General features: G+C 44.1%; 1 protein-coding gene across 2 annotated transcripts in view; it reads left to right on the forward strand.

The window, feature by feature from the left end:
* LOC126267383 (PAN2-PAN3 deadenylation complex subunit PAN3) overlaps nt 1–25,176 on the forward strand; it is a 123,821-nt gene that overhangs the window by 31,600 nt on the left and 67,045 nt on the right. For both annotated transcript variants that reach the window (XM_049972568.1, XM_049972569.1), the window contains exons 6-7: nt 8,291–8,449; nt 15,637–15,753. In XM_049972568.1, coding sequence (XP_049828525.1) covers nt 8,291–8,449; nt 15,637–15,753 — 276 coding nt within the window. The remainder of the gene's footprint in view (nt 1–8,290; nt 8,450–15,636; nt 15,754–25,176) is intronic.

The raw sequence follows: 25,176 nt of genomic DNA on the forward strand, positions 1-25,176 counted from the left end.
TTTGAGGTCAGCATGCCCACGCAACATTAGACCTCATCACACCATAACACTTCGACGAGTAAAAGACCATGTTTGGCAATGTTCCTTGATACATTACATGTTCCCATCTCCCACCATTTGGGGGTAGTATGTTCAGAACCACTACTCAGACTAAATCTGCTCCTATCTGGGAAAAGCACTCAAACCTACTCCTTATTGACCCCATCTGTATGCTCTTGGCATCATTGCCCAGTGACCCTGGCTGTTTTTGCCTCAGGGCAGCACTGCCTGTGGTTTGGAACATTCCCCAATGCACATTAAACAAGACTGTGAACAATGTATGAAAAGATAGATTGCTGTTTACTGTAAAGAAGAGTGTTAAGCTGCATACAGGCACAAATAATAATAAAAAAACACGTAACTAAAGCTTTTGGCCACAACCTTCATCAGCAAAAGAGAAACACACACCATTCATTCACACAAGCAAGCACACCTCTTGCACACATGATTGCCAATTCAGGCAGCTTTTTTTTTATTGTTATTACTACCAACCACCTGTCCACCAGTTTGAATGGCTACTGCCAAACTGTGAGCAAGAACAAAGTAGACCACCCTGTGACACAACATATATCTGAACATAACATGCTTCATTTCAATGGTTGCTTTACTACCCAAGCCATCTGGATCCTCCCTTCCACCACCAGCTTTTCTGAACTGCTCAGATAGGAGCAGTTTTCCACTCTTGCAATAATCCCAACCTCGCTCTAGGTAACATACAGTCCGCACACCCTCCATCCAACATTTTCCACCTCCAGGTTGTACCATCAGGTAATACCAACTCCCACTCACCAAAGAGAGCTCGGTCGGTCGGTCCGCACGGAAAGAAGTGTCAGAATCACAGTAACAGGACATTAGTGTGCCATAACACTTTCATTGTAACCAAACAAACAGGGAGAACCTTTGAGAAGGTCTCCCCTTTCTAAATTCGCAAGGCATTGACAGGTATTGCTGGGTCCCTAAAAAGTGTCAAAGGACTTCATAATGGAACACTTCCAGTTGAAACTCCTAATTCAAACCAAGTACTTAATCTTCTGGGATGTTTGGCCTTAGGTGACTACCCAGTTGAGGCTGAGTTTCACAACACCCTTAACTTTAATAGGGGTGTGGTTACCTGCTCCAATATAATGGAAGTGGACCCCATGGGGTTACATGAAGAATGAAAAAATATGTGCATCACAGAAGTGCAGAACTATATGAGGAGAGTCAAATTGAACAAATGTGCAACATTTCTTCTAATGTTTAGTACTCTAACACTTTGGACGACAATTTAAGTGTGAAGTAGATACACAGACTTCCACTTCTTGTACGTGATGACTTACTTGAGATTCTCGGCCGACCTTCTTTGCTGGCTAGCCTGCTGCTGCAAACTCTTTCTCTTCTTCTCTGAAGTATGCTGCTAGGTAGAGCAATTTCTTAAGACTCTTTCTACTTATAAATATAAGTAGACATACTAATTTTCATTTGCTTCAATTATCAACGTGTATTTAAACTTCAGACATGTCACGAAACCCACTCTTCACATAAATACATATTGTTTAGTAAGTCCCTCGTGTCTCCAAATGTCAGAAACACACTAAATTACATATACAAGAAAGTTGCCTTAAACACCATGTCCATTCTCAACATAAATCAGAAGCACTTCTTCCCTTCAACAAGGCTAAGACAAGAGTTTTTATCAAGAGTACCTTCTCAACTGTTTTCATTATTATAACAATGGTCACTGACACAATTAGTACAGAATAACATAGAAGCTCCATGGTTCTTCCGTACAGTTTCACTAAAACTGCCATGGATCACCCGACAAGTACTTGTCGTTGCTGCTCGGCCGCCACGTCTACGTTCTTCTCGTGACTGAATTTCAAACCTGCACACACAAACATGTGGCGCACAGTAGGTATGATTTTATCATCCTATACTCACTTCTAAAATATCATGTGTTCGAGATAGTAGACGGCTGAGTTGTTCTAGAATTTACACAGAAATTCTCGAAACACTACAGTACTCCAGAATTACCTGAACGTACCCTTGCAGACTATATCCATTTTAAGGTTTGCCCGTTTATTCCTAAACCAATGTGATGCTTCATATGTCAAAGATTTGGCCATACCTCTTTGGGATGTAATGGGAGGGATGTGTGTAGCAGTTGTGGAGGCTCAGTTCACAAATCAGGCAATTCTTGTGCCCTTCCTTCAAAATGTGTAAACTGCTGCATGGATCCCCCAGTGTGGGGCAAAAAGTGTGAGGTTTACAATGAGGAAAGGAAATTTCAGGACTTGGAAGTCAAGAGATGCATACCCAATTATGAAGCTAAAAAGCTTTCAAAGCTATGTGACCTCTGGTTTTTGCTACTTCTTTTGCATTAGCCCTTAAGGTGCCAGCTGCCAAGTGTGATGCCTCCACACAAACTCAGACCACAGATTCAATTGTGAGCGCACACACTTGTTGGTGTACCTGTGGGAGAAACTCTACACTTGAAGCGGAAGCTGTTCGCAATGGGCTTACCACCTAAGCCACGTACCACTGCTCACCATGAGAAGCCTACTAAGCCATCCCTCAACCCAAGCAACTGCCTCCTCCCATGAATAAAGAAAAGCTTTCCCCTCTCCACCATGCACATGAGATTGGCATCCCCCCCTCCCACATGCTCATGCAAGAGATTGGCATGCAGACTTTTCACCAGGGTGCTGATGACCATGATTTTGAGTGTTCCTATCATCTCATCTGCATTCTCGTCTCCCACCCTCTTTGTTGCCACCCTCTGTTAATGAACCTGCCCATCTTTGCCCACTTCTTTCCTTCTGCCCTCTCCTCCCCTTTTTTCCCACTCCCCTGCCCCACAACCTCCTGTCACTGCACCTGATGGCATTGTAGTCACTGCGCACTCTACCAGAATGTATTCATCTCTTCCACCAACCATACATTACTACCCCTTCCTTTCTCCCTCTAGATTGCTGCTTGCATCCCAAGTGAAAGTTACATTCTGGAGTTAGTGATCATGAGTGTGTCAGGTGCGCTTCCTTGTGTGTGTGAATATTGTGTGTTTCTCTGTTGCTAATGAAGCCTGTAGCCGAAAGCTTTATGTAAGTGTCTTTTAGCTGTGCCTGTCTGCAACTTATTGTGTCTTTATGGTAAGTAGCAATCCTATCTTTTTCTACATTGTTGATATTCCTAGCTGATATTTCAATTGTTTGAAACAATGCTGTGAAAAATAATAAACTCCTGTGCTATAATCATCACAATCATCCCTCTTCCAGTTTCCCAGTGATTCTTTCCGTATGTGAAATGGTCCAAATGTTGTGACCTGGCCAGTCTATAATGAACAACAACACTGCAGTGCACTGTTAATTGCTCACTGATCGATGCACACTGTCTTTTGCCATTCCTTCAACTGCCTCATGTTGTGGAGCCACTCTCATTGGGCACTATGAGTCACACTGATCTCACACCATGTTTCATCCATCTTTCTGTGCATGGCTGGGAGACTTCTGGCAGTTTGATCCTGCACTTTTATTCATTGTCACCAAATTTTTCATGTGTTATGTTACTTTATCCATCTCATTCTTATGTTTTGCAGGGTAGCGTACATAAGGGTGTCCAAAAAATTTCGGGTACAAAGGGAATTCTAATATGTAATAATAAAGCACATTTAGTCACTTTAATGTTAATAAAAGTTTTCAACATGATCTCCATGCTTTTCAATGCATTATTTGATGTGCCTTGCAAGATTAAGGTGAGCTCAATGGAATAGGTCTGAATTCCATCGATTTTAGCACACTTAACTGGTAATGCGTTCTGTCTGGTGGTTTAAATTTGCTATCTTCATCTAGTAAACTTTCTCTTTCGGCACACCCCAGAAAAATAAATCCAGGGTAGAAAGGTCTGGCAAATGATGGGACCACTCCACATGTCTTCTCTCAATCCAGTGAGGAAAACTGTCATTCAACCAGTCTTTAATAGTGGCAGCAAAATTCCCTATGTACTCAGACTTTGTGGACACCATGTAGTGACATGGATTTGGGAGAAGTGAAAGGGAAGTTAGTTGGTGGTTTGGGGAGGGAATGTGATCATTAGGTTTGCTGATTATATGAGCGGGGAAAAAGAAAGTCAATAGCGAGATATCCACAGAATAAGCAGTTTTCTAAATTTGCTTATAACATTACCTTCAATTTTAATTCAGATGTGGCTATTAGAGTAGATAAATAATTATCTGTTGTTACTTGCTCTACTGCTCCTACACCTAAAGGAAATAATCACCTGAAGTAAGTAAATGTGAAGTTAACTAATATGCAAGCTCCTTGAAATTACATTGTTTCGTAAGAGGGGAGGTCTCATTAAAGTTCCACTGATTTATTATGTATTCAGAGAAAATACAGATTCCCTTCATTGTCTTGAATACTCTTGGTTATACTCCATTGTGTATGTCACTGAAAATTCAGTAGCCCTGCCGTGAATTGTAAGACAGTAATTAATGGTGCTCAATGATCTTGTCATTTAGGAGCAGCTGCAGATCTCCACCTGTTGCCTGTAAATTGCTGGTCATATTTAGGGCTTTGGATAGAAGCTTTGGAAACTGATCTAATGTAATTGTTATCATTTGGCTCGACGATGCGTAGCCGCACAGCAGATAACTACAGTCATAGGTAAAAACAACTCTTGATGTGAAACTTCCTGGTGGATTAAAACTGTGTGCCCGACCGAAATTCGAACTCGGGACCTTTGCCTTTCGCGGGCAAGTGCTCTACCATCTGAGCTACCGAAGCACGACTCACACCTGGTACTCACAGCTTTACTTCTGCCAGTATCTCGTTCATATCAGCGCACACTCCGCTGCAGAGTGAAAATCTCATTCTGGAAACTCCTGATGTATCCTAAGACTTTGATGCAGATTCATCAGAAAACATCCTAAGGTCTTACAGAAACCTTGCACATATGTTCACTCTTGGTAATGCACTGTTCATAAAGTGAAACTTGTTTAAATACCTTTTCAGCATTTTATTACATCCTTGAGGAAAATTACAATCTAGTGCTTTTAACACATTTGTCACAGTAGGAGAGTAAAATAAATGTGGCATTAATGGCAGACAGCAATGAGTTGCAGAGTTCTGTTCAGTATTTGTTCACATCTGTTAGGGACCACTTACCATAACAGTGTGTGTCATCTGTCTGCTTTTTGCTTTAAATTTAGCTCTCCAAGGATCTACTACAATCCAAAGAGTAGAGTCATCTCTTGTGCAGGCAGAATGTGGTACATAGCCATATTTCAGAGTTTGTTATTAAAACAATAGAGAGTTTGTTGAATATCAGCTGATCTGGTTTTTAAGCAGATATTAAATAAAACATTGTACTCTAGCACAGTGGGATATTACTGGTTCACACTGAAATGGGTTTCTGTAATGTAATGGGTTTCTGTGTCCACAGGGACACAGAAAAGCATAAAATAGTGGTGAGGATGATACATTTATTGGTGGTAAAATCTACCAGAGTGTGGGAAATTATAATTCATTATCATATGAGGTGCTATCCAAAATTTTTGGGACTGGTGCTGCCATCTGTTGAAAACCTTACCTTTGGACTAACGGTCACCATCACCCACGAAGTAGTTCCCATCCGCAACTACACACCTGTCCCAGCACTTCTGCCACTGGTCAAACGTTTTCTGAAAGTCCTGCTCTTTGAGGGTGTTTATCACCGCCAGCAATGCTTCTTGAATTCTATCTAGAGTGCCAAACCGACGCCTTTCAACTTGAGATTCAGTTTTGGGAATAGCGTGAAGTCGCAAGGTGCCAGATCTGGCGAGTACGATGGGTGGGGTACAACTGCCATGCTGTTTTTTGCCAAAAAGGTCCTGGTGAGCAAGGATATGTGACAGGGCACGTTGTGATGCAGCAACCAGTTCCCATGGCGCTAAAGTTTGTGCTGTCGTCGCCACATGTTTTCATGGAGCCGTCACAAAATGTCACAGTAATATGCAGAATTCACTGTTTGGTTGGGTGGGACAAATTCTTTGTGCACAATTCCCTTGGTATCAAAGAAAACGATTATCATGCTCTTCACTTTGCTTTTCACGTCTCTTGCTTTTTTGGTTCTTGGAGAGCCCGGGCTCTTCCACTGGGTCGATTGTTGCTTAGTCTCTGGTTCATAACCGTAAATCCAGCTCTCATCACCGGTGACAAGAAGGTTGGATCACCAGATGTGGTCTGATGAAGGTCTGTGCGCCCTTCATCATGCTGTGCCTTCTGATCGGCAGTCAAGATCCTGGGCACAAATTTTTCAATGACACAATGCATGCCCAATTCATCAGTCAACATTCATTGACATGTCCCATGTCTGTACGGCTGACTGTGAACCGAGCATGCCACTCAAACACACACATATGGCTCATGCTCTGTCCCCCAAACACTTGTTGAATCATTGCAAGGGTCTTCGTAGCATTTTTCACTAGATTTACACAGAATTTGACACACACACACACACACACACACACACACACACACACACACACACACACACACACACACACACACATTCTGTTCTGCTTGCAGATCCATCATAAAATCGCCACGCACCAAACACAAAGTATTATGGAAATCACTGTGGACACGCAACATGTCCTCCCAGCTGAATGCCACTCTGCACACCGACTCATCAGATATGCACCTTTCACCACCTAGCGGTGCAAAGATCTAGTATTCCTAGATGGCAGCACCAGTCCCAAAAATTTTGGGTTCCACTTTGTATGTGATAAATGGGTACTGGATTTATCCAGTTACGTACATTTACATCCCTACTCTGCAAGTATCTCCAATTTTACCATGTAGTATGTGCATATGAGTCTAGGCGATCTGTGACTATTCAAGCGCCCCTTCTTTGTATCGAAAGTATGCTATCTGCTTTAGCTATGGCTTCAGTGCATGTGGTCATTCTTTTTCATGTAATGATATATTCTTACATCCAGGTATTTTATGAGTTCATTGATTCCAGTTGTAACTCATTGATGTAGTAGTAATAGGATACTGCATTTCTGTGTTTGGTAAAGCACTCACTCGTACATTTGTGGACATTTAAAGCAAATTCCCTCATTTGTGCCACTTTGAAATCTTACCAAGATCTGCCTGGATACTTGTTGGAGTGTTCTTTCCTTATAGTTAACTGCTTCATCTGCATAAAGTCTGGGGTTGTTATTTTATACTGTCTGCCAAGACAATCACGCATGAGAGCAGTAAGGAGCCCAACAGACTTTCCCATGGCAGGCATAAAGTTACTTCTCCATCTCTCAATCTCTCTCCATTGAAAATAATAGACTGAAAGTTTCATTTAGGTTCACAATAGATGATTTTTATTTTCTTTAACAACATATTGTGAAACAAAAAGTAGGTATTGAGGAAAAGACAGGTGGTGTTGAGGAGAATGGGGAAGATAAATACTAATACTAATATGTAATCCCTGTAATGTAATGCACAGTTGCAGTGGCATCTCCAAGATTTGATTGTTGGAACATTTTGTCTTCACCTTTAGACTTTTAGAACTGCCTTTGTCATACATTTGTGTTGTATACTCAAGTAAACATAATGTTGCACAGTATTCAGTTTCATATATGTTCATAGTTTCAATTTAAACAATGGGAAGTTCAGGATGGATAAACAAAAACATGAAAAGCATAGAATGCTACTTGCAACATACAGGTGGTGTTGAGTTGCAGACAGATACCATGAAAAAACACACACAACCACATTTTAAAATTTAGTATTAATAAAAACTTAGAAATACCACAAAGAAGGTGTGGTCGTAATTATCAACTGGTCAAGGGGGCGGAGGAGGGGGTGAATCTTTAAAATGCTTGTGGCTATCTTATGTTCAGTATACTTGTACTTCTGTTCTTCTTTATTGTAATTTCTCCCTAAATGAGGATTACAAACACGGCAATATGTGTTAAATTGTTTTTGTTGCTCTGGTTTATCTTGTAAATCTCAGAGTAAGTACTAAATGAAATGTCATGCTGAGATTAAACACGATATTACATGAAGTGTACCACGATAAAAAAACTCTTGTCTCTGTTGATGACAAGCGCTAAGGGAAATAAAACTACATGCTACAAACAAAATGTAAGTGTTGGCCATAAAACTAGAACAGTTTCTCTTGAGGAAATTACTCTGTGGTTGTTACCCATTTTCATCTGCCAATGCATATACAGTGTGTGTGATATTTAATTGATTTACAATGGAGTGTAAGAAATTTTTTATCTTGTTTGTAGATCTGCCCAATGAGATAGACAACTACCATGATCTCTGTCCTCTGCAATCTGCGACTGGAAATACTTTGCGAAAGTCTCAGCTATTGGGCTACCCCATATCAACATATAAAGCCACAAACACGAAAACGGGTGTGCGTTACTGTCTGAGAAGAGTGCATGGTAAGTATTAAATTATTTTTAATGAAGGTCTTTGTAAAGTGTGCTGCTGCCATATAAAGTGCCATTATCAATGTTTGAACTGGATGTTTTCCCTAGTTATACTCAATAAAGTTGGTTCTGGCTTCTTGTAAAAACACAGGTAAACCTTGACCTATTTTAGCATTTGCTTAGGAGCCATTTGTTTTAACTTCTACTGACTTAAAAACATGAAACCCATTTAATTTTTATTTCTCTATACTTCATATTTTCTTTTTCTTTCCTTTTCTGCATTGTAATACACCAAAGTTCTTTAACGCAAGAAGAAACTCACTTTATTGATTAATTTTGTTTCCTCTGTGGAATAACACAAAAATTTTATAGATTTTATTCACACATCATGCTGAAATGACAAACTGATTACAACATCTGTTGTGTCGCGCCAGCAGTACTTGTTGTCAGCCATGTTTCCCACCTCTTTTTTGTTTTTTCGATTTTATAGCTCCAAGTGCATAAGATTAGAAAGTGTTTAGAAATACCGTAAGTAACTATACTGAGGGCAAAAAGTGAATTGAGCTTTTGTTTGAAAAACCAGTACCCATTTTTCATCTTTCCATATATGACAATGTTTACACAATGTAATATGTACTGTAACATTGAAGAGATGTGTCATCCTTCTTATATATAAAAAAAGTGGTGACTATATTATTTACAAAAGCAACAGTAGAAAAAATAACTGGAAAAGATTTCAGGGCACCAGCTTTGAAAAATAAATGTGAGGATGCATAAAGGTGAAGAGAGAGGAAGAAAAGGCATTAATTACCTTTCTTAGAATAGGAAAGTTAACAGGGTGTGTGACTTGTGCTTCAGGAAACATGAATTACGCTAGCATTGCCTGAAGTGCTGTGATAGAAACCTATAACTTGCACCACTAAGTTACATGTTGTGTATGAATAGATAATTGGTTGGAAAGTTCTGCATGTAAAGCTGAAAAACAAAATAGATTGTTGTCAATGCAAATTCAATAAAGAAAGCTAATAAACCATGAAACAAAATTGCCAGCCAGTACTTAACTTCAATAGGTGAAACATTTGGTACTGCTAATAGACATATAAAAGTAACATATCTCTCTCTCTCTCTCTCTCTCTCTCTCTCTCTCTCTCTCTCTCTCTCTCTTCTTTCTTTTTCTTTCTCTCTCAAAGAAAACCAGCCATTACTTAAAATATTACAGGCACATTAGTGATTGGTGTATCTTAAAGAGATAATAAAAAAGGATCAACTTCAAAATCTATGTCTCATATTTATTTTAGTTCTGTGATAGATAGCAAATTTTATAATAATGGTAGAAACTATAACTGTCTTCCAAAAATCTGCATGGTGAGTTCTTAAGCAATTTCCTGGATAATTGGCTTTGTATGGAAAAGTCTGAAATATTCAGAGAGGCATGTTGTAATCAGGGCAGTACTAGTTTGTAAATGATTAATGGAAAATCTCATATAAAGATGTGAAACAAATACTACAAAGAGATAGAGGGGCTGGCCAGTACTTACCTCAGCTCAGTACAGCGGATAGATACACAAAAAACAGAACCAAAAATTTTCGCTCCTAGCTTTCGGAACAAATGTTCCTTCATCAGGGAGGAGAGAGGGGAAAGAAAGGGAAGAAGGGAAAGTGGACTCAGTTACTCACAACCCAGGTTATTAAGCAACAGGGAAAGGAAAACAGGGAGGATAGCAAGGATGGAGGCATGGTTGTCAGAGGGAAGCCAAAGATATTCTACTGTAAGTACTTTGCCAGCTTCAAACCAAAGAGGATGCATACAGAAGTAAAGAGGTATATAGTATAAAGATAAACACAACTATGTAGGATGAAAAGATGTGTGAATGGCTAATGAGGAAAGGGAAAGAGGAGAAGACTGAAGAGTAAATGGGAGTGAGGTTGTTTAATGTAGGTTCAGTCCAGGGGGATGGCGGGATGAAAGGATGTGTTGGAGTGCAAGTTCCCTTCTCTGCAGTTCAGAGGGACTGGTGTTGGGTGGGAGAAGCCAAATGGCACATACGGTGTAGCGGGTTCCTAGGTCCCTAGAATTATGCTGGAGGGCATGCTCCGCTACTGGGTATTGGACATCTCGTAGGCGGACAGTTCGTCTGTGTCCATTCATGCGCTCAGCCAGTTTAGTTGTCGTCATTCTGATGTAAAAGACTGTGCAGTGCAGGCATGTCAGCTGATAAATGACATGTATAGTTTCACATGTGGCCCTGCCTTGAATTGTGTATGTTTTACCAGTAGTGGGGCTGGAGTAGGTGGTTGTGGGGGGATGCATGGGGCAGGTTTTGCAGCGGGGTCGGTTACAGGGGTAGGAACTGCTGGGTAGAGAAGGTAGTCTGGGAATATTGTAAGGTTTAACAAGGATGTTACGGAGGTTAGGGGGGTGACGAAAGGGAACTCTGGGTGGTGTAGGGAGAATTTTGTCAAGGGGTGATCTCATTTCAGGGGTTGACATGAGAAAGTCATATCCCTGGCGGAGTAATTTGTTGATGTATTCAAGGCCAGGATAATATTGGGTGACAAGGGGGATGCTTCTGTGTGGTCTGGGGGTAGGAACATTGTTGTTGGACGGGGAGGAATGTATTGCTCGGGAGATCTGTTTGTGGACAAGTTCTGCAGGATAGATGTGGGAGAGGAAAGCACTGGTCAGGTTATTGGTGTAATTGTTGAGGGATTCGTCACTGGAGCAGATACCTAGGCTGTAGGGAAGGGAGCGTTTGATGTGGAATGGATGGCAGCTGTCAGAGTGAAGGTACTGTTGTTTGTTTTGGGTTTGATATGGACAGAGGTGTGGATGTGAGCTTCAACAAGATGAAGGTCAACATCCAGGAAGGTGGCTTGGGTTTTGGAGAAGGGCCAGGTGAAATTCAGATTCGAAAAGGAGTTGAGGTTATGGTGGAAATTAAGGAGTGTTTCTTCACCATTAGTCCAGACCACAAAGATGTCATCTATAAACCTATACCAGGCCAGGGGAAGCAGCTGTTGGGTCTTCAGGAAAGCCTCCTTCATGCGGCCCATGAAGAGGTTGGCATAGGATGGAACCATCCTGGTTCCCATGGCCATTCCCCTTCAAAAGTGAAGTAATTATGGGTGAGGATGAAGTTGGTAAGTGTGATAAGGAACGAGGTTTTTGGAAGATCTTTGGGTGGGCACTGGGAGAGGTAGTGCTCAAGGGCAGAGAGACCATGGGTATGTGGTATGTTTGTGTAAAGGGATGTAGCATGTATGGTGACAAGAAAGGTTTCAGGTGGGAGAGAAGTGGGAATGGATTTGAGGCGTTCTAGGAAGTGGTTTGTGTCCTTGATGTAGGATGGGAGTCTGCGGGTGATAGGTTGGAGGTGTTGGTCTACTAGAGCTGAGATACGTTCTGTTGGGGCTTTGAAGCTTGCTACAATGGGATGGCCAGGATGGTTCTCTTTGTGGATTTTGGGTAATAGGTGGAAGGTAGGGGTACGTGGTTCAGGTGGAGTGAGTAAGTCTATGGATGCTGTTGTGAGGCCTTGTGAGGGACCTTGGATTTTTAGGATTTTCTGCAGCTCAGTCTGGATGGAGGGAATGGGATCCTAGGTAACAGCTTTGTTGGTTGAGGTGTCGGAGAGTTGACGCAGGACTTCTGCCACATACTCCACACTACAGTTGTACCACTCCCATTTACTTTTCAGTCTTCTCCTCTTTGCCTTTCCTCTTTAGCCATTCACGCATATTTTCATCCTACATAGTTGTGTTTATCTTCATACTATATACCTCTTTACTTCTGTATGCATCCTCTTTGGTTTTAAGCAGGCACAGTACTTACAGTAGAATATCTTTGGCTTCCCTCTGACAACCATGCCTCCATCCTTGCTACCCTCTCTGTTTTCCTTTCCCTGTTGCTTCATAACCTGGGTTGTGAGAAACTGAGTCCACTTTCCCTTCTTCCCTTTCTTTCCCCTCTCTCCTCCCTGATGAAGGAACATTTGTTCCGAAAGCTAGGAACAAAAATTTTTGGTTCTGTTTTTTGTGTATCTATCGACTGAACTGAGCTGAGGTAAGTACTGGCCAGCCCCTCTATCTCTTTGTTAGTATTTGTTTCAATACTAGTTTGTTTCTTTTATGCTTGTATGGCAATAGTTGGTTTCGTATTCTCTGAACAAAACTTGGAAATTCATGGTGGATGCTACTGCTTGAGATTCATCCGTATAAAAGAGAAGTTGAAGACAAATATAAGAGAACTAAATTTTAATTACATGAGTAGTGTCTGTAGCAACAGATCCAGTAGACTGCTGCTTACCTGAGTACGAGTCATCTTCAAATTGATCCCACTCAGACGTCCCTCCTCCTAATCCAGAATCAATGAATCTTTCTGTAGAGCACCCAAAATTTCTTGCTCGCTCAAACAAACATGACATATTTGTAGCAGAACTACAACAAATTGCAAAATCTAATGAAAGCCCCTCACACACACACACACACACACACACACACACACACACACACACACACACACACGACAATGCAACCGCACAACCACACAGTAGCAGGGCCAGTCACGGCAACAGCTCTTAGGTTCACTACTATTTTATTTCAAAGTAATTCTAGAAATTGGGAGCAGAATGAAGCACCTTTCAGGGACATGTATTGAGAGGTCTGTACTCTTTGCTCTCATACAACGAAACTATCCATATATTGAGCAATAAAGTGGCACATATACTTTACTTGCTTAAAGCCAATGAGAATGATGCCCTCTGACCCAAAATACTGTGATTAAATGTCTTGCTTGCCACACTCCCCATGCCCACCTCACCATGACCTCTCCCCCCTCAAATGGCCTATTGCTACACTCCCGAAATACCCCATCACTGCTTCCCCAAACGCCCCATTGCCAAAACCACCCAAATGTCCCCCTAACCACCTTGTCCCTACCCAACACCCCCTCAGTATCATGCTTCCCCTCCAACACCAGCTCACTGCTACACTCGTCCACCAATGCCCCCCATCGCTTCAGACCTGCAACAACCGATGCCGTCTCCTCAGCACCCCCTCTCAGTGCCTTTTCCCACCATATTCCACTATCCCCCCCCCCCCCCCACCATGCTCTCCAATCCTGCCCCCCCCCCCTACCAAGCTCTCCAATCCCCCCTCCCAACCATGCCCTCCAGTCCCCTTGCACCATGCTTTCCAATCTGCTTTCGCCATGCTCTCCCATCTCCTCTTGCCATGCTGTCTAGTCCTCTGTCACAATGCACCCTGGCCTTCATCTGCCCTGGCCCACTCCTCCACCCAAATCCACCCAAATTCCCACACATTTGCCTTCTTGTGCCCTTCCTCAGCCGCAACCTCCCCCCTCCACCTCACTCAGCTTTCCACTCACCCCCCCTCCATTCCCAGTCCCCATCACCATTCCCCCTCTACCTCCCCTTCACTTTCTGTTGCTGCCTTATCCACTCAACCCTCACCCTCTGTCCAGCTGTCGTCCTCACCTATGCCATCATTCTCACCCCAACTGCTTCATACCCTGGGCCTGGTGCCCACCCCCAGGCTTCCTCCCCACCACCTGCCCTTCACCCCTTCTTCCCCCTCGGGCCACCTTTGTGCCAACTTCTTACCCTTGCATGCCAACTTTGTCACTGATTCCCAACCACTCCGACCACCTCCCCCACGTGTCAGACCACCGTACCCCTCAACTTCATTTCTGTCACTTCGACCTATCCCCACTCACCCAGTTCCCTACATGCCCCTACCCCACCACTCCATGCCCCCAGCATCACCATCCTGGCCCCCACCCATATCACCACCCCTTGCCGCCACATCACCGCCAACCACCACCACCACTTGCCGCCACACTACCGCCCCTCGCCACAACACTGCCACCCTGCCCCCACACCGCCGCTCCTCGCTACCAAACACCACTACTCGCCACCACACACCTACTTCTTGCCTCTATATCCTGTTATGGATACCTAACCCTTATACCCTCCCTTTTCAACATACATTCCCACAACACTAAACATATCAACCCCCCCTACCCCCCCCCAAAAAAAAAAAACAACTCCTGCGCAGTATGCCCTCCATTGCCTCAATACACCCCATCCACTTTCATCACCCTTCTTGATCCTAATACACCCAATCATCCCAATATACACTCATTCACCCTAGTACATTCTCCTTCTCCTCAGTACATTCTCCTTCGCCAAAGTAAACTCTCCATCGCCCCAGTACCCTCTCCTCCTCGCCCCAGTATGGTGTCCTTCGCCCTGGTACCCTCTCCTCCTCGCCCCAGAACATTAATATAGCCACCTTTGCCCCAACGGACCCACCTTCATCCCAATACACCTGTACACCCTGGTTCACCTCAGTACACCCTCCCTTGCTCCATACACCCCTCCCCGCCCTATGCTCTGCCCGTATATCTTCACTCATCCCTTCACACTTTCCATTTACCCCTACTTGCCCCTGTACACTATCTATACTCCCTCTCTCACTCTCACACTCCCCCTGTCACTCCCACACTCCCCCTGTCACTCCCACACTCCCCCTGTCACTCCCACACTCCCCCTGTCACTCCCACACTCCCCCTGTCACTCCCACACTCCCCCTGTCACTCCCACACTCCCCCCGTCACTCCCACACTGCCCCCTGTCACTCCCACACTCCCCCCGTCACTCCCACACTGCCCCCATCACGACTGTACACCCCCCCCTCCCGCTCCCCACACATACACACCAAGTAAGTTGTCAAAAATAGAGAACTATAAGTTAATTAGGAGTAGTAGCCAATTGGCATTTTGAAACAGATGCCAACCAGTGGAATTAGTTATTTAATGTAGAGTATCTCCTAACAGCTATTAAAATAGGATATGATTCAGATTGAAAAGCTGTTTAATGTGATGAACAGTTGGTAGTACTACAAACACAGTTTTTGTGAAACAGTTATTCATCAGTAAACATTAATAAAATGAAGAATGTATCTATATTTCCCAAACCAAAAATAAATAACTGTGCTGAAACGAAAGTGGATTAGCACCAGTGCGAATATGTTAATTATTCGATGCATGTCAGCAAAACTAGTATACTCTTCACTTCATCATTATTCTATTGTAGTGCTGCCTGTTTTTAAAGTCACTGTCCTTTTAGTTATCCAGTTATGCATACTTTTTTTAAGTAAAATTTTGTTTCATATTTCAGGATTTCGACTGTTAAATACAAAGAGCATGGTGATGATTGATATGTGGAAAAGACTGCAACATTCCAACATTGTCCAGTTGAGGGAAGTGTTTACAACGAAAGCATTTGGAGATTATTGTAAGTTCAGTACTCATTTTAGGTTGTTTACTCTAAATTATGTTAATTTGTTGCACATACTTCTAATCACTGAAAGACTAACTTTAGTTTTTGTCTTCTGTTACATGTAATACATGTAGCAGAAATATTTTGTTTGCTTCTGGGAAGTTCTTTATTGTTATATCTATATTTTGATCTTTTAATTATTTGACTTTTCATCTCCCAAGTGTCTTACAGTATGAATAAAATGAATATGTGTGTGTGTGTGTGTGTGTGTGTGTGTGTGTGTGTGTGTGTGTGTGTGTTGTGTGTGTGTGTGTAACGAACACACAGGAAAAAGCTCGGTAGGTACCTATGGATTCCTACACATATGTGTGAATATACATCCCTATACCCCCGCCGGCGAAACATTGCACTTGACAGTTCTCTTTTTGTCTAGTTAGGTTGGCTATACTGTAATAGCGATGTTGCAACAGCAGCCTCTATACACACAGCAGACGATACAGTTTTCCGTCCCGTCTCGTAAATGCAAGCGATTGAGCAATTACAATGTATATAAAAACTCGTTTTTAGTTGTACTACAATGACAGGAAGTAAACAACCGTAGAATAATGCATGTAAAAGCAATACAATGCGCAGCCTTTCGATAACGGAGCAAAGAAATACAAAAAACAAGCATCTGACGACTGGTACTTTAAAATCAATAATGTACGTAGTTTACAAAATAAATAATAACCGAGATTGCAATAAATAACCAATATTAGAATTTTTTCACTCACCAATTTACAGCGATAATGGCGCAATTCCATCCAGCTCGCCGTCGTCACTGTTGTCCGATTCATCGCTAAAACCGTCTTCATCATCGTCATCGGCAAGACAAATCATTAATTGTTCATGGCCACTGATAATGCCTTCTATTGTCTGTGCTGCTCGTATAAGCTTCTCGACGTGCTCTACTTTTTTTCTCCATGAGGCTGCATCCACAGTCACAAGAGCTTCACGCAACAGCTTTTCCACCTCTGTTATTGTAAAGGACTTGTTGTTGTTCCTTACATACATTTTTACGTCACTCCATACTAACTCAATAGGGTTGAAATGGCAGTGATATGGTGGCAGCCTTATTACAGTATGACCCTGCTCCTTGGCAATTTCGTCTACTACGTATGTAGGTGTCGTAGGCTTATTTTCTTTAACAAGAGAATATAACAGAACCTTTGTCATACCCATATCCGCTGCAATATTTCGATCCTGTAACCACTGCACCATAACTTCTTTCCGATCATTTGTAGTTGGGGCTTTGTTCTGTATCACCGAATGATATGGAGCATTGTCCATTACAATTGTTGTAGGGACAGGAAATTGTTTTAAAAGGTTCCTGAACCACTCAACAAATCGTGCGTGAATCATATCTTCATGGTAATCACCAGTCTTTTTTGATCTAAAAACTAAAAGTGCGTCAGGGACAAAACCACTGGAGGAGCCTGCATGGACCACAATTAATCTAGCTCCTCTTCCCCTCGGCTGATGGCCGCTACTGCTGGGTGTGTTATCTGTCCAACATTTACTGACAGCTTCCCCGGCATTAACCCACGTTTCGTCTAGCCAAATTATGGAATGAATGTCTCTGCCCACAATTTTGTGCAAGAAAATGCTACGAGCGGTAACAATATGTGCCCTCTCTAACAGTACTTTGCGTCCGTCTAGCGTTTTGTAACGGAAACCCATATTTTTTAGCACAATTTTTAGTGATGTTTTACCACCCCTGAAGAGTTCACTTTCTTTTAAAGAGATTAATAACTTAGCTACAGTCGGATACTCTTTTCTGCTGTAGTAAGCATAAACATGCCTACGAACTGCATCAGTCTGGAAAGAATCTAAATCTGTGACAGGACTTCGCCGCTTTTTCTTCTTTCCCGGGGTTGATAAAAATGTATTATTTGATCCAGACAGCTCGGAATCATTACGGCTCACTTCAGTATCTTCCAAGTTTTGTAGTAATACTCCCTTACTTACTAACGTTCTTGCACTAATACCAAGAGTTTTCGACGTACGTTCCACCACTTTGTCGGCAGGAATTGATGGCTGTCCATGAATGCTTACGTAGTTTTTCTCCTGCTCGTAAAACTCACGAGTTCTGCGTAGCAACTCCAGTGCCTGGCTGTTTAGTGGCACCCCTCGACGCAAAGGATTGTCACTAGGTGAACGAAGTCTTTTCGGTGGCATTTTCCAAGTACGTAAACTCACAACGTAACAAAAGTCACAACGATATAGCACACAGTACAACGAAAACACGCGGTAAACAACACGCAACTCACGTTGTATACACATGCACTAAACAAAGCCGGCAACGCGGGAACTTTGACGTCACAGCACGTGAGTAACAGCAGTGCTCACTGCGCTGTGATTGGCTGGCGCCCCACGCTGAACGCCTAGCGCCTATCGTTCTTCACTTGTTACTCTGTTACGCTGCCAACTTCATACGCAAACGTCAAGTGCAATGTTTCAGCGGCCCGGGTATAGTGGTATTTTTGGTTAATAACAATAGTGAGTATGGTTTGAGCTGGGGGTGAGATAAAACAGAATGTGGAATGAATGAATGCAGCAGTTACTTAAAAATGAACCTGAAAAGCCATATAGTAAACACAGAAAATTGTATTAAGAGTAGGCAAAGCATCCTGAAATAGCAAACATATCAAATATCTAACGCAACTTGGAAGTGAACCGCTTACACCAGCTGATGGATCTCCATTAAAGTTGCCCCAATAGCCCTGCTGTGTCCATGACTAGTGGAACAGTTAACATGCCATCATCTTCCGTCTTGCAGATTGGTGTAAACAGAGACTGTGTATTTTTTGATGTCCATAAGGCTAGCTGTTTTAGGACATTAGAAGTTAATCAGACTTCCACCAGACAGTCATTCATCAGACTATACAATATTTCCAAGACACCTGAAAAGACACAAATGGTTTGTTCAAAAACATTAATAAAATTTGATGCTGCCACTGTCTTCGCTTACAAACATCAGTATTTACATTAAACTCAGTTTAAGGTAAACACAAGAAGACATAATGTTATAATTTACCACCAATAACCATCAAAAAATTGGCTATTTATACAGGTGGCTCACTAATTTAAAAAAAGGGGGGGGGGGGGACTGAATGTGTTGGAATGTATAGAGAAATATTTTGCCTTTACCGCAACCTTTGCAATGTTAGAGTGGCTTGGACACTGATGTTCAATCCATGGATGTTCTATTGCATGAAATTCATATTCAGACAAAGGCTGATCAGAGCAGATACTACAAATACACGCAGTGCATCAGAAAGAAAGAGTTACTCAACATCTGCCCTTCAAGCAGGATCTTGACACAACACATAAAATTTTAGTCGCTGTCAGTTAATATCTAGTTAATATCCTTGACAAAGGAAGGAGAAAAGTAATCTTCTAACCTTCTGAGTGCTGTGAATGTTCTTGCTATTCCTGTGTTGACTGTTTCATTATCATCAGCAGTCTGGCTACTTGTTCATTAAGTGCCTTATTCTCTGTCTGCTATTGGGGAGTCAGTAACCTGCTAGGTCTGCCTCGCTCTATAATGAATATCTTCTGGAGCACATAATGATTGTTCTACCTGCTGTGGCTCTGAGACTGTTCAGTGTAGATACTACAAATATAGGGCAGTACATTAGTTATAGCTATTTGGAGAATTCGTTTTTGACTTTGAAGGTTCTCTGTATTTGGTTTACTGCACAAACTCACTCTAAAATTGTTTTCTCAGTTAAGAATTACATATTTTCAGTAATATTCAGTAAGATATTATGGCCTATGAAGAAAGCAATGTGCTTTCACAGTATTAACTTAAGAAAGAAAGAATAAAAACTAGTACAGCTTACTTTAAGATGTTCTTGTTGGTCCAATCATCATGTTAGGGAGTTTATAGGAATAAGAGATCCACTGGCCCTCTGTCATTCTACTTTATTACATCAGTCTTTACTGTAAACCACAGTACAAACTTCTTCACTCCACTTTGTTGAATATTTTGATGAAAGTTGTTTGGTAACTTTGTAGAAATTGATCCTTGGGCTACTGCGTACTGAGAACTTTGTCAGGGACATGTAGGTTATCTACTTATAATAATACACTATGCAAACAATTCTAATAAGGTACTTGTGTCATCATCCTGTGTGATAGCTAATCATCGTGTTTCTTTAATTTTGAATAATTTCTTTTGAATTGAATATGGTTGACTGTCCAAAACTGAGCTTTCTATGGTGCAACAAAGCATAATTTTTAATTTTTAGTATGCAACTTACAAAATAAACACTGTAGGATACTACTGCAAGTTGTGCTGCATACAGTGTGGTGAAGCAGTTAGAATCTGGTATGCTGTAGGCCGCCACTTCAAACCCGAGCACACACATTTATTTCTCATTTAGTATTTATTAATTCTGAAAGCATCTTGAAATTTCTAATATTTACAATATTTATATACTCTTATTATGTTCTAAATTTGTATAAATACATGTACCCTCTGTCCAAGAGTTCAATTGTGTTTCGGCTGTACATCGTTTTTTGTAATACATATGTTTTCAGTGCTAAGTGTTGTACTTCATTGACAGTCCTGCTTTTGTGCTTTTGGATTTGCACTATATTCTGGTTACTGCAGTGCAATACAAAATGGCCAACCAACTCGGTTTATCTGGGCTTGCTTAATAACTCTTTCGTAAACTGTTTTGTACAAAAGACTGTGTGATGGGAAACTCATTATGAGCTTACCATTATAGTTCAAGCTCATGGCCCTGATTAAATTTCTGTAGCTACCTTCTAAGTGAAATAATCAGTGTTGCCAAGTAATTTTCATTGGTGTCCAAATAATTGTTGAGCGTCAGAAATAGACTGTTGTGTACGATTCTTTTTCAGTGACTCATTGTACACTATGTTTTTAATTTTGAGCTGCATGTGCTCAATAGATATTCATATGCACTCAGTGCAGTTAATTTTTTTCTCGTTTTCTCATAATCCCCGAAATTTGGCACAGTACACATTGATATATTGCATGTTTTGCATTTTTACATGGCTTCTCAGTACACTTTTTTTAAAGCAAACTATGCTTCTGCTCATTGGGTATCTTCAAGGGTTCACTCTTTAAGAGCATTTGGACAATGCATCCCAGTAAATGATAGAGGATTCTCATCATCAGAGCTACTTTCTCTGCTAACTTTCCTCTTTTCTGCGGCATGTTCTCTTACCAAAGATGGATGAAAATCTGAAATTGGCATTTTTTGTCTTGCTGTTTAAAATTCACATGCACATTATGTGGCAAAAGAACGTTCTAAGCCATATAGTGGAGATGTTGAGTCACCCACAGACACAACAAAAGACTGAAGCAAGTAAGCTTTCAACCAAAAGTGGAGCTTGGACTTGGCAGCTGGAGACAGTAGTCAATGTGAGTTGCATTTGTGTGTGTGTGTGTGTGTGTGTGTGTGTGTGTGTGTTGCCTAATTCAGACAAAGGACTTTGGTTGAAAGTGTAATTGCTAAAAGTCTTCTTGTTCTGCTTGTCTGTGACTCAACATCTCCACTGTATTGCGAGTGACTTTCATACAATATTCCATAGTGGTTTGACTGAACTCAGTAGCGTGTCAATGTGGTCAACTGCTTTCATAATCCCATAATCAAGTTGTATTCGGTGACTCACAGCAGTTTGTTGATTCTTTCACAAGGCTGTCAGTCAATATTTTGTGTCTCAAACATTTCAGGCAGTCAGAGAACGCGCGCGCGCACACACACACACACACACACACACACACACACACACACACACATATATATATATCAAAAAACAAAGGCGCTGTGACTCACGAAACGGGAAAGCACTGGTAGATAGATGCAATAAAAAACACACACAAATTTCAAGCTTTTGCAACCCATGGTTGCTTCATCATGAAGGAGGGAATGAGAGGGAAAGACGAAAGGATGTGGGTTTTAAGAGAGAGGGTAAGAAGTCATTCCAATCCCTGGAGCAGAAAGACTTACCTTAAGGGGAAAAAAGGACAGGAATACACACCCTCTCTCTCTCTCTCTCTCTCTCTCTCTCTCTCTGTCTCTTTTTTGCTCGTGCACACACACACACACACACACATATATATATATATATATATATATATATATATATATATATACAAGCAGACATCAAGGAAAGTGGCATGGGATTTGGAGTAGGACCAGGTGAATCTGATGGAAACAAAGGAGCGTAGGTTGGAGAGGAAATTCTAGAGTTCTTCTTCACTGAGAGTCCAGATCATGAAGATGTCATCAATAAATCTGTACCAAACTTTGGGTTGGCAGGCCTGGGTAACCAAGAAGGCTTCCTCTAAGCAACCCATAAATAGGTTGGCGTACGAGGGGGCCACGGAAGTAAATCACAATGGAATACTTTGAGGCCTTCCTTGGGACTACATACGGCAGTAGTGGCTCCAACAGGACCTGCTGTGATGTAGGGATGTCTACTGTCGAGTTCCAACAGCCGCATGCCGCCCAAGGAGTACCTCAAATAAATAATAAAAATACAAAACAAATATGTGAATATATATGGGATGTTACCTACATGCAAATAACAACTTTAAGGACTACTTTCGTTCCACTTGATTATTATTCCATTCAGCATCTGAACCAGACTATAAAGTGGACTGTTGTGCCTATAAGCAACTCAGCATCTCTGCTATATGGTGAGTGGCAACTTTCCTTCTCAAAATATTGTCACATTCCATCCTGGATTTCCCATTGTATAATTAATGTTACCACATAGAAAACAATACAAACTCTTACCAGTTGTCAACATTTAGTAAATCAAGCCTACAAAATCCCTCTAGAAGAATGAAGAAACTTATGCACCAGTCGCCTTAATATGAAAACATGAGGGCACCGACACAGTCAGTAATTTAGAGCATGTCTCTGATAGGAGAAGACTCCCAGAGAATGTTCACCTGCAGCATTTCTAGTACTAACTTTACATTTCCAGTAATTCTTCTATATGAACTAAATTCCAACAAGCGATTGGTGCTTCCGTGCAACAAGGAAAAAGATACTGCCCCACAAAGAGGAAAAAAAGTACTAAGACCATGGTAATTACATGCAGTCTCTCCAAGGGCCTCTATTCCTTTACACTACACCAATATTCTTTGCCCATTAAAGGTGGTTCCAAGGCCACGATGTTAAATGATGTATTATTCTCCCCAAGTGCCCAACCATGTTTTGAGACTCAAGATACTTCAGTGCCCAAAACTTTGAGGTTGTTTCTCTAGTCTTTATACTTTTGTCCACTGACTTGCAAACAATTTTACATCTTGTGTGCTAAAGATTTCCTTGATATTTCCAGTGGTGGAATTAGCCAGCATCTTTGCATTGGGGTTCGACATACTGATAACTACAAAGGGTGCTACATATAATGGATAGAATTTTTCCATTACTTTCTCAGTTAAAACTAACCTATGACTTTTAACAGGAAATAAGTTTCCCAATCTGCATTGTACATAGTCCCATGCTCCCATCTACTCTTCTCTCCCCCTTCTCCTCCCCCCCTCCCCCTCTCCCCTCCCCCTATCCCCTCCCCATCTCACCCTCAACCGCTCGCCCACTCCCCTCCCCCTATCCCATCCCCATCTCACCCTCAACCGCTCGCCCTCTCCCCTCCCCCTATCCCATCCCCATCTCACCCTCAACCCCTCCCCCTCTTCCCTCCACTCTCCCCTCCCCTCCCACTCTCCCCCTTCCCCACCCCCTCCCACCTCCCCCCTTGCCACCGCCTCCCCCTATCGCCCTCTCCCCCTCCCCCTCTCCCCCTCACCCCTTGCCACCGCCTCCCCCTATCGCCCTCTCCCCCTCCCCCTCTCCCCCTCACCCCCTCCCCCTCCCCACTCCCCCTCTCACCCTCACCCCCTCCCCCTCCCCACTCCCCCACTGCCCCTCTCCCCCTGCCCACTCCCCCTATGCCCCTCCCCCCTCCCCCTCTCCCACTCCCCCTCTCCCCGTACCCCTCTCCCCGCCTCCCCCCTCTCCCCGCCTCCCCCCTCCCCCGCCTCCCCCCTCTCCCTGCCTCCCCCCTCTCCCTGCCTCCCCCCTCTCCCCGCCTCCCCCCTCTCCCCGCCTCCCCCTCTCCCCGCCTCCCCCCTCTCCCCGCCTCCCCCTCTCCCCGCCTCCCCCTCTCCCCGCCTCCCCCTCTCCCCGCCTCCCCCTCTCCCCCGCCTCCCCCTCTCCCCGCCTCCCCCTCTCCCCGCCTCCCCCTCTCCCCGCCTCCCCCTCTCCCCGCCTCCCCCTCTCCCCGCCTCCCCCCTCTCCCCGCCTCCCCCTCTCCCCGCCTCCCCCCTCTCCCCGCCTCCCCCCTCTCCCCGCCTCCCCCCTATCCCCCTATCCCCCTCTCCCCCCTCCCCCCTCCCCCCTCTCCACCTCTCCCAGCCTCCCCCCTCTCCCCCCATACCCCCTCTCTCCGCCTCCCCCCTCTCCCCGCCTCCCCCCTCTCCCCGCCTCCCCCCTCTCCCCGCCTCCCCCTCTCCCCGCCTCCCCCTCTCCCCGCCTCCCCCTCTCCCCGCCTCCCCCTCTCCCCGCCTCCCCCTCTCCCCGCCTCCCCCTCTCCCCGCCTCCCCCTCTCCCCGCCTCCCCCTCTCCCCGCCACCCCCCTCTCCCCGCCTCCCCCTCTCCCTCCCCGCCTCCCCCTCTCCCTCCCCGCCTCCCCCTCCCCCTCCCCCTCTCCCTCCCCTTCCCACTCACCCTCCCCTTCCCACTCACCCTCTCCCTCCCCCTCCCCCTCTCCCTCCCCCTCTCCCTACCCCTCCCCCTCTCCCTCCCCCTCGCCCTCTCCCTCCCCATCGCCCTCGCCCTCTCCCTCCCCATCGCCCTCGCCCTCTCCCTCCCCATCGCCCTCGCCCTCTCCCTCCCCATCGCCCTCGCCCTCTCCCTCCCCATCGCCCTCGCCCTCTCCCTCTCCCTCCCCATCGCCCTCGCCCTCTCCCTCTCCCTCCCCATTGCCCTCGCCCTCTCCCTCTCCCTCCCCATCGCCCTCGCCCTCTCCCTCTCCCTCCCCATCGCCCTCGCCCTCTCCCTCTCCCTCCCCATCGCCCTCGCCCTCTCCCTCGCCCTCTCCCTCTCCCTCCCCATCGCCCTCGCCCTCTCCCTCTCCCTCCCCATCGCCCTCGCCCTCTCCCTCTCCCTCCCCATCGCCCTCGCCCTCTCCCTCTCCCTCCCCATCGCCCTCGCCCTCTCCCTCTCCCTCTCCCTCTCCCTCCCCATCGCCCTCGCCCTCTCCCTCTCCCTCCCCATCGCCCTCGCCCTCTCCCTCTCCCTCCCCATCGCCCTCGCCCTCTCCCTCTCCCTCCCCATCGCCCTCGCCCTCTCCCTCTCCCTCCCCATCGCCCTCGCCCTCTCCCTCTCCCTCCCCATCGCCCTCGCCCTC

The sequence above is a fragment of the Schistocerca gregaria genome, chromosome 4, assembly GCF_023897955.1.
Source record: "Schistocerca gregaria isolate iqSchGreg1 chromosome 4, iqSchGreg1.2, whole genome shotgun sequence".
Lineage (NCBI taxonomy): Eukaryota > Metazoa > Arthropoda > Insecta > Orthoptera > Acrididae > Schistocerca > Schistocerca gregaria.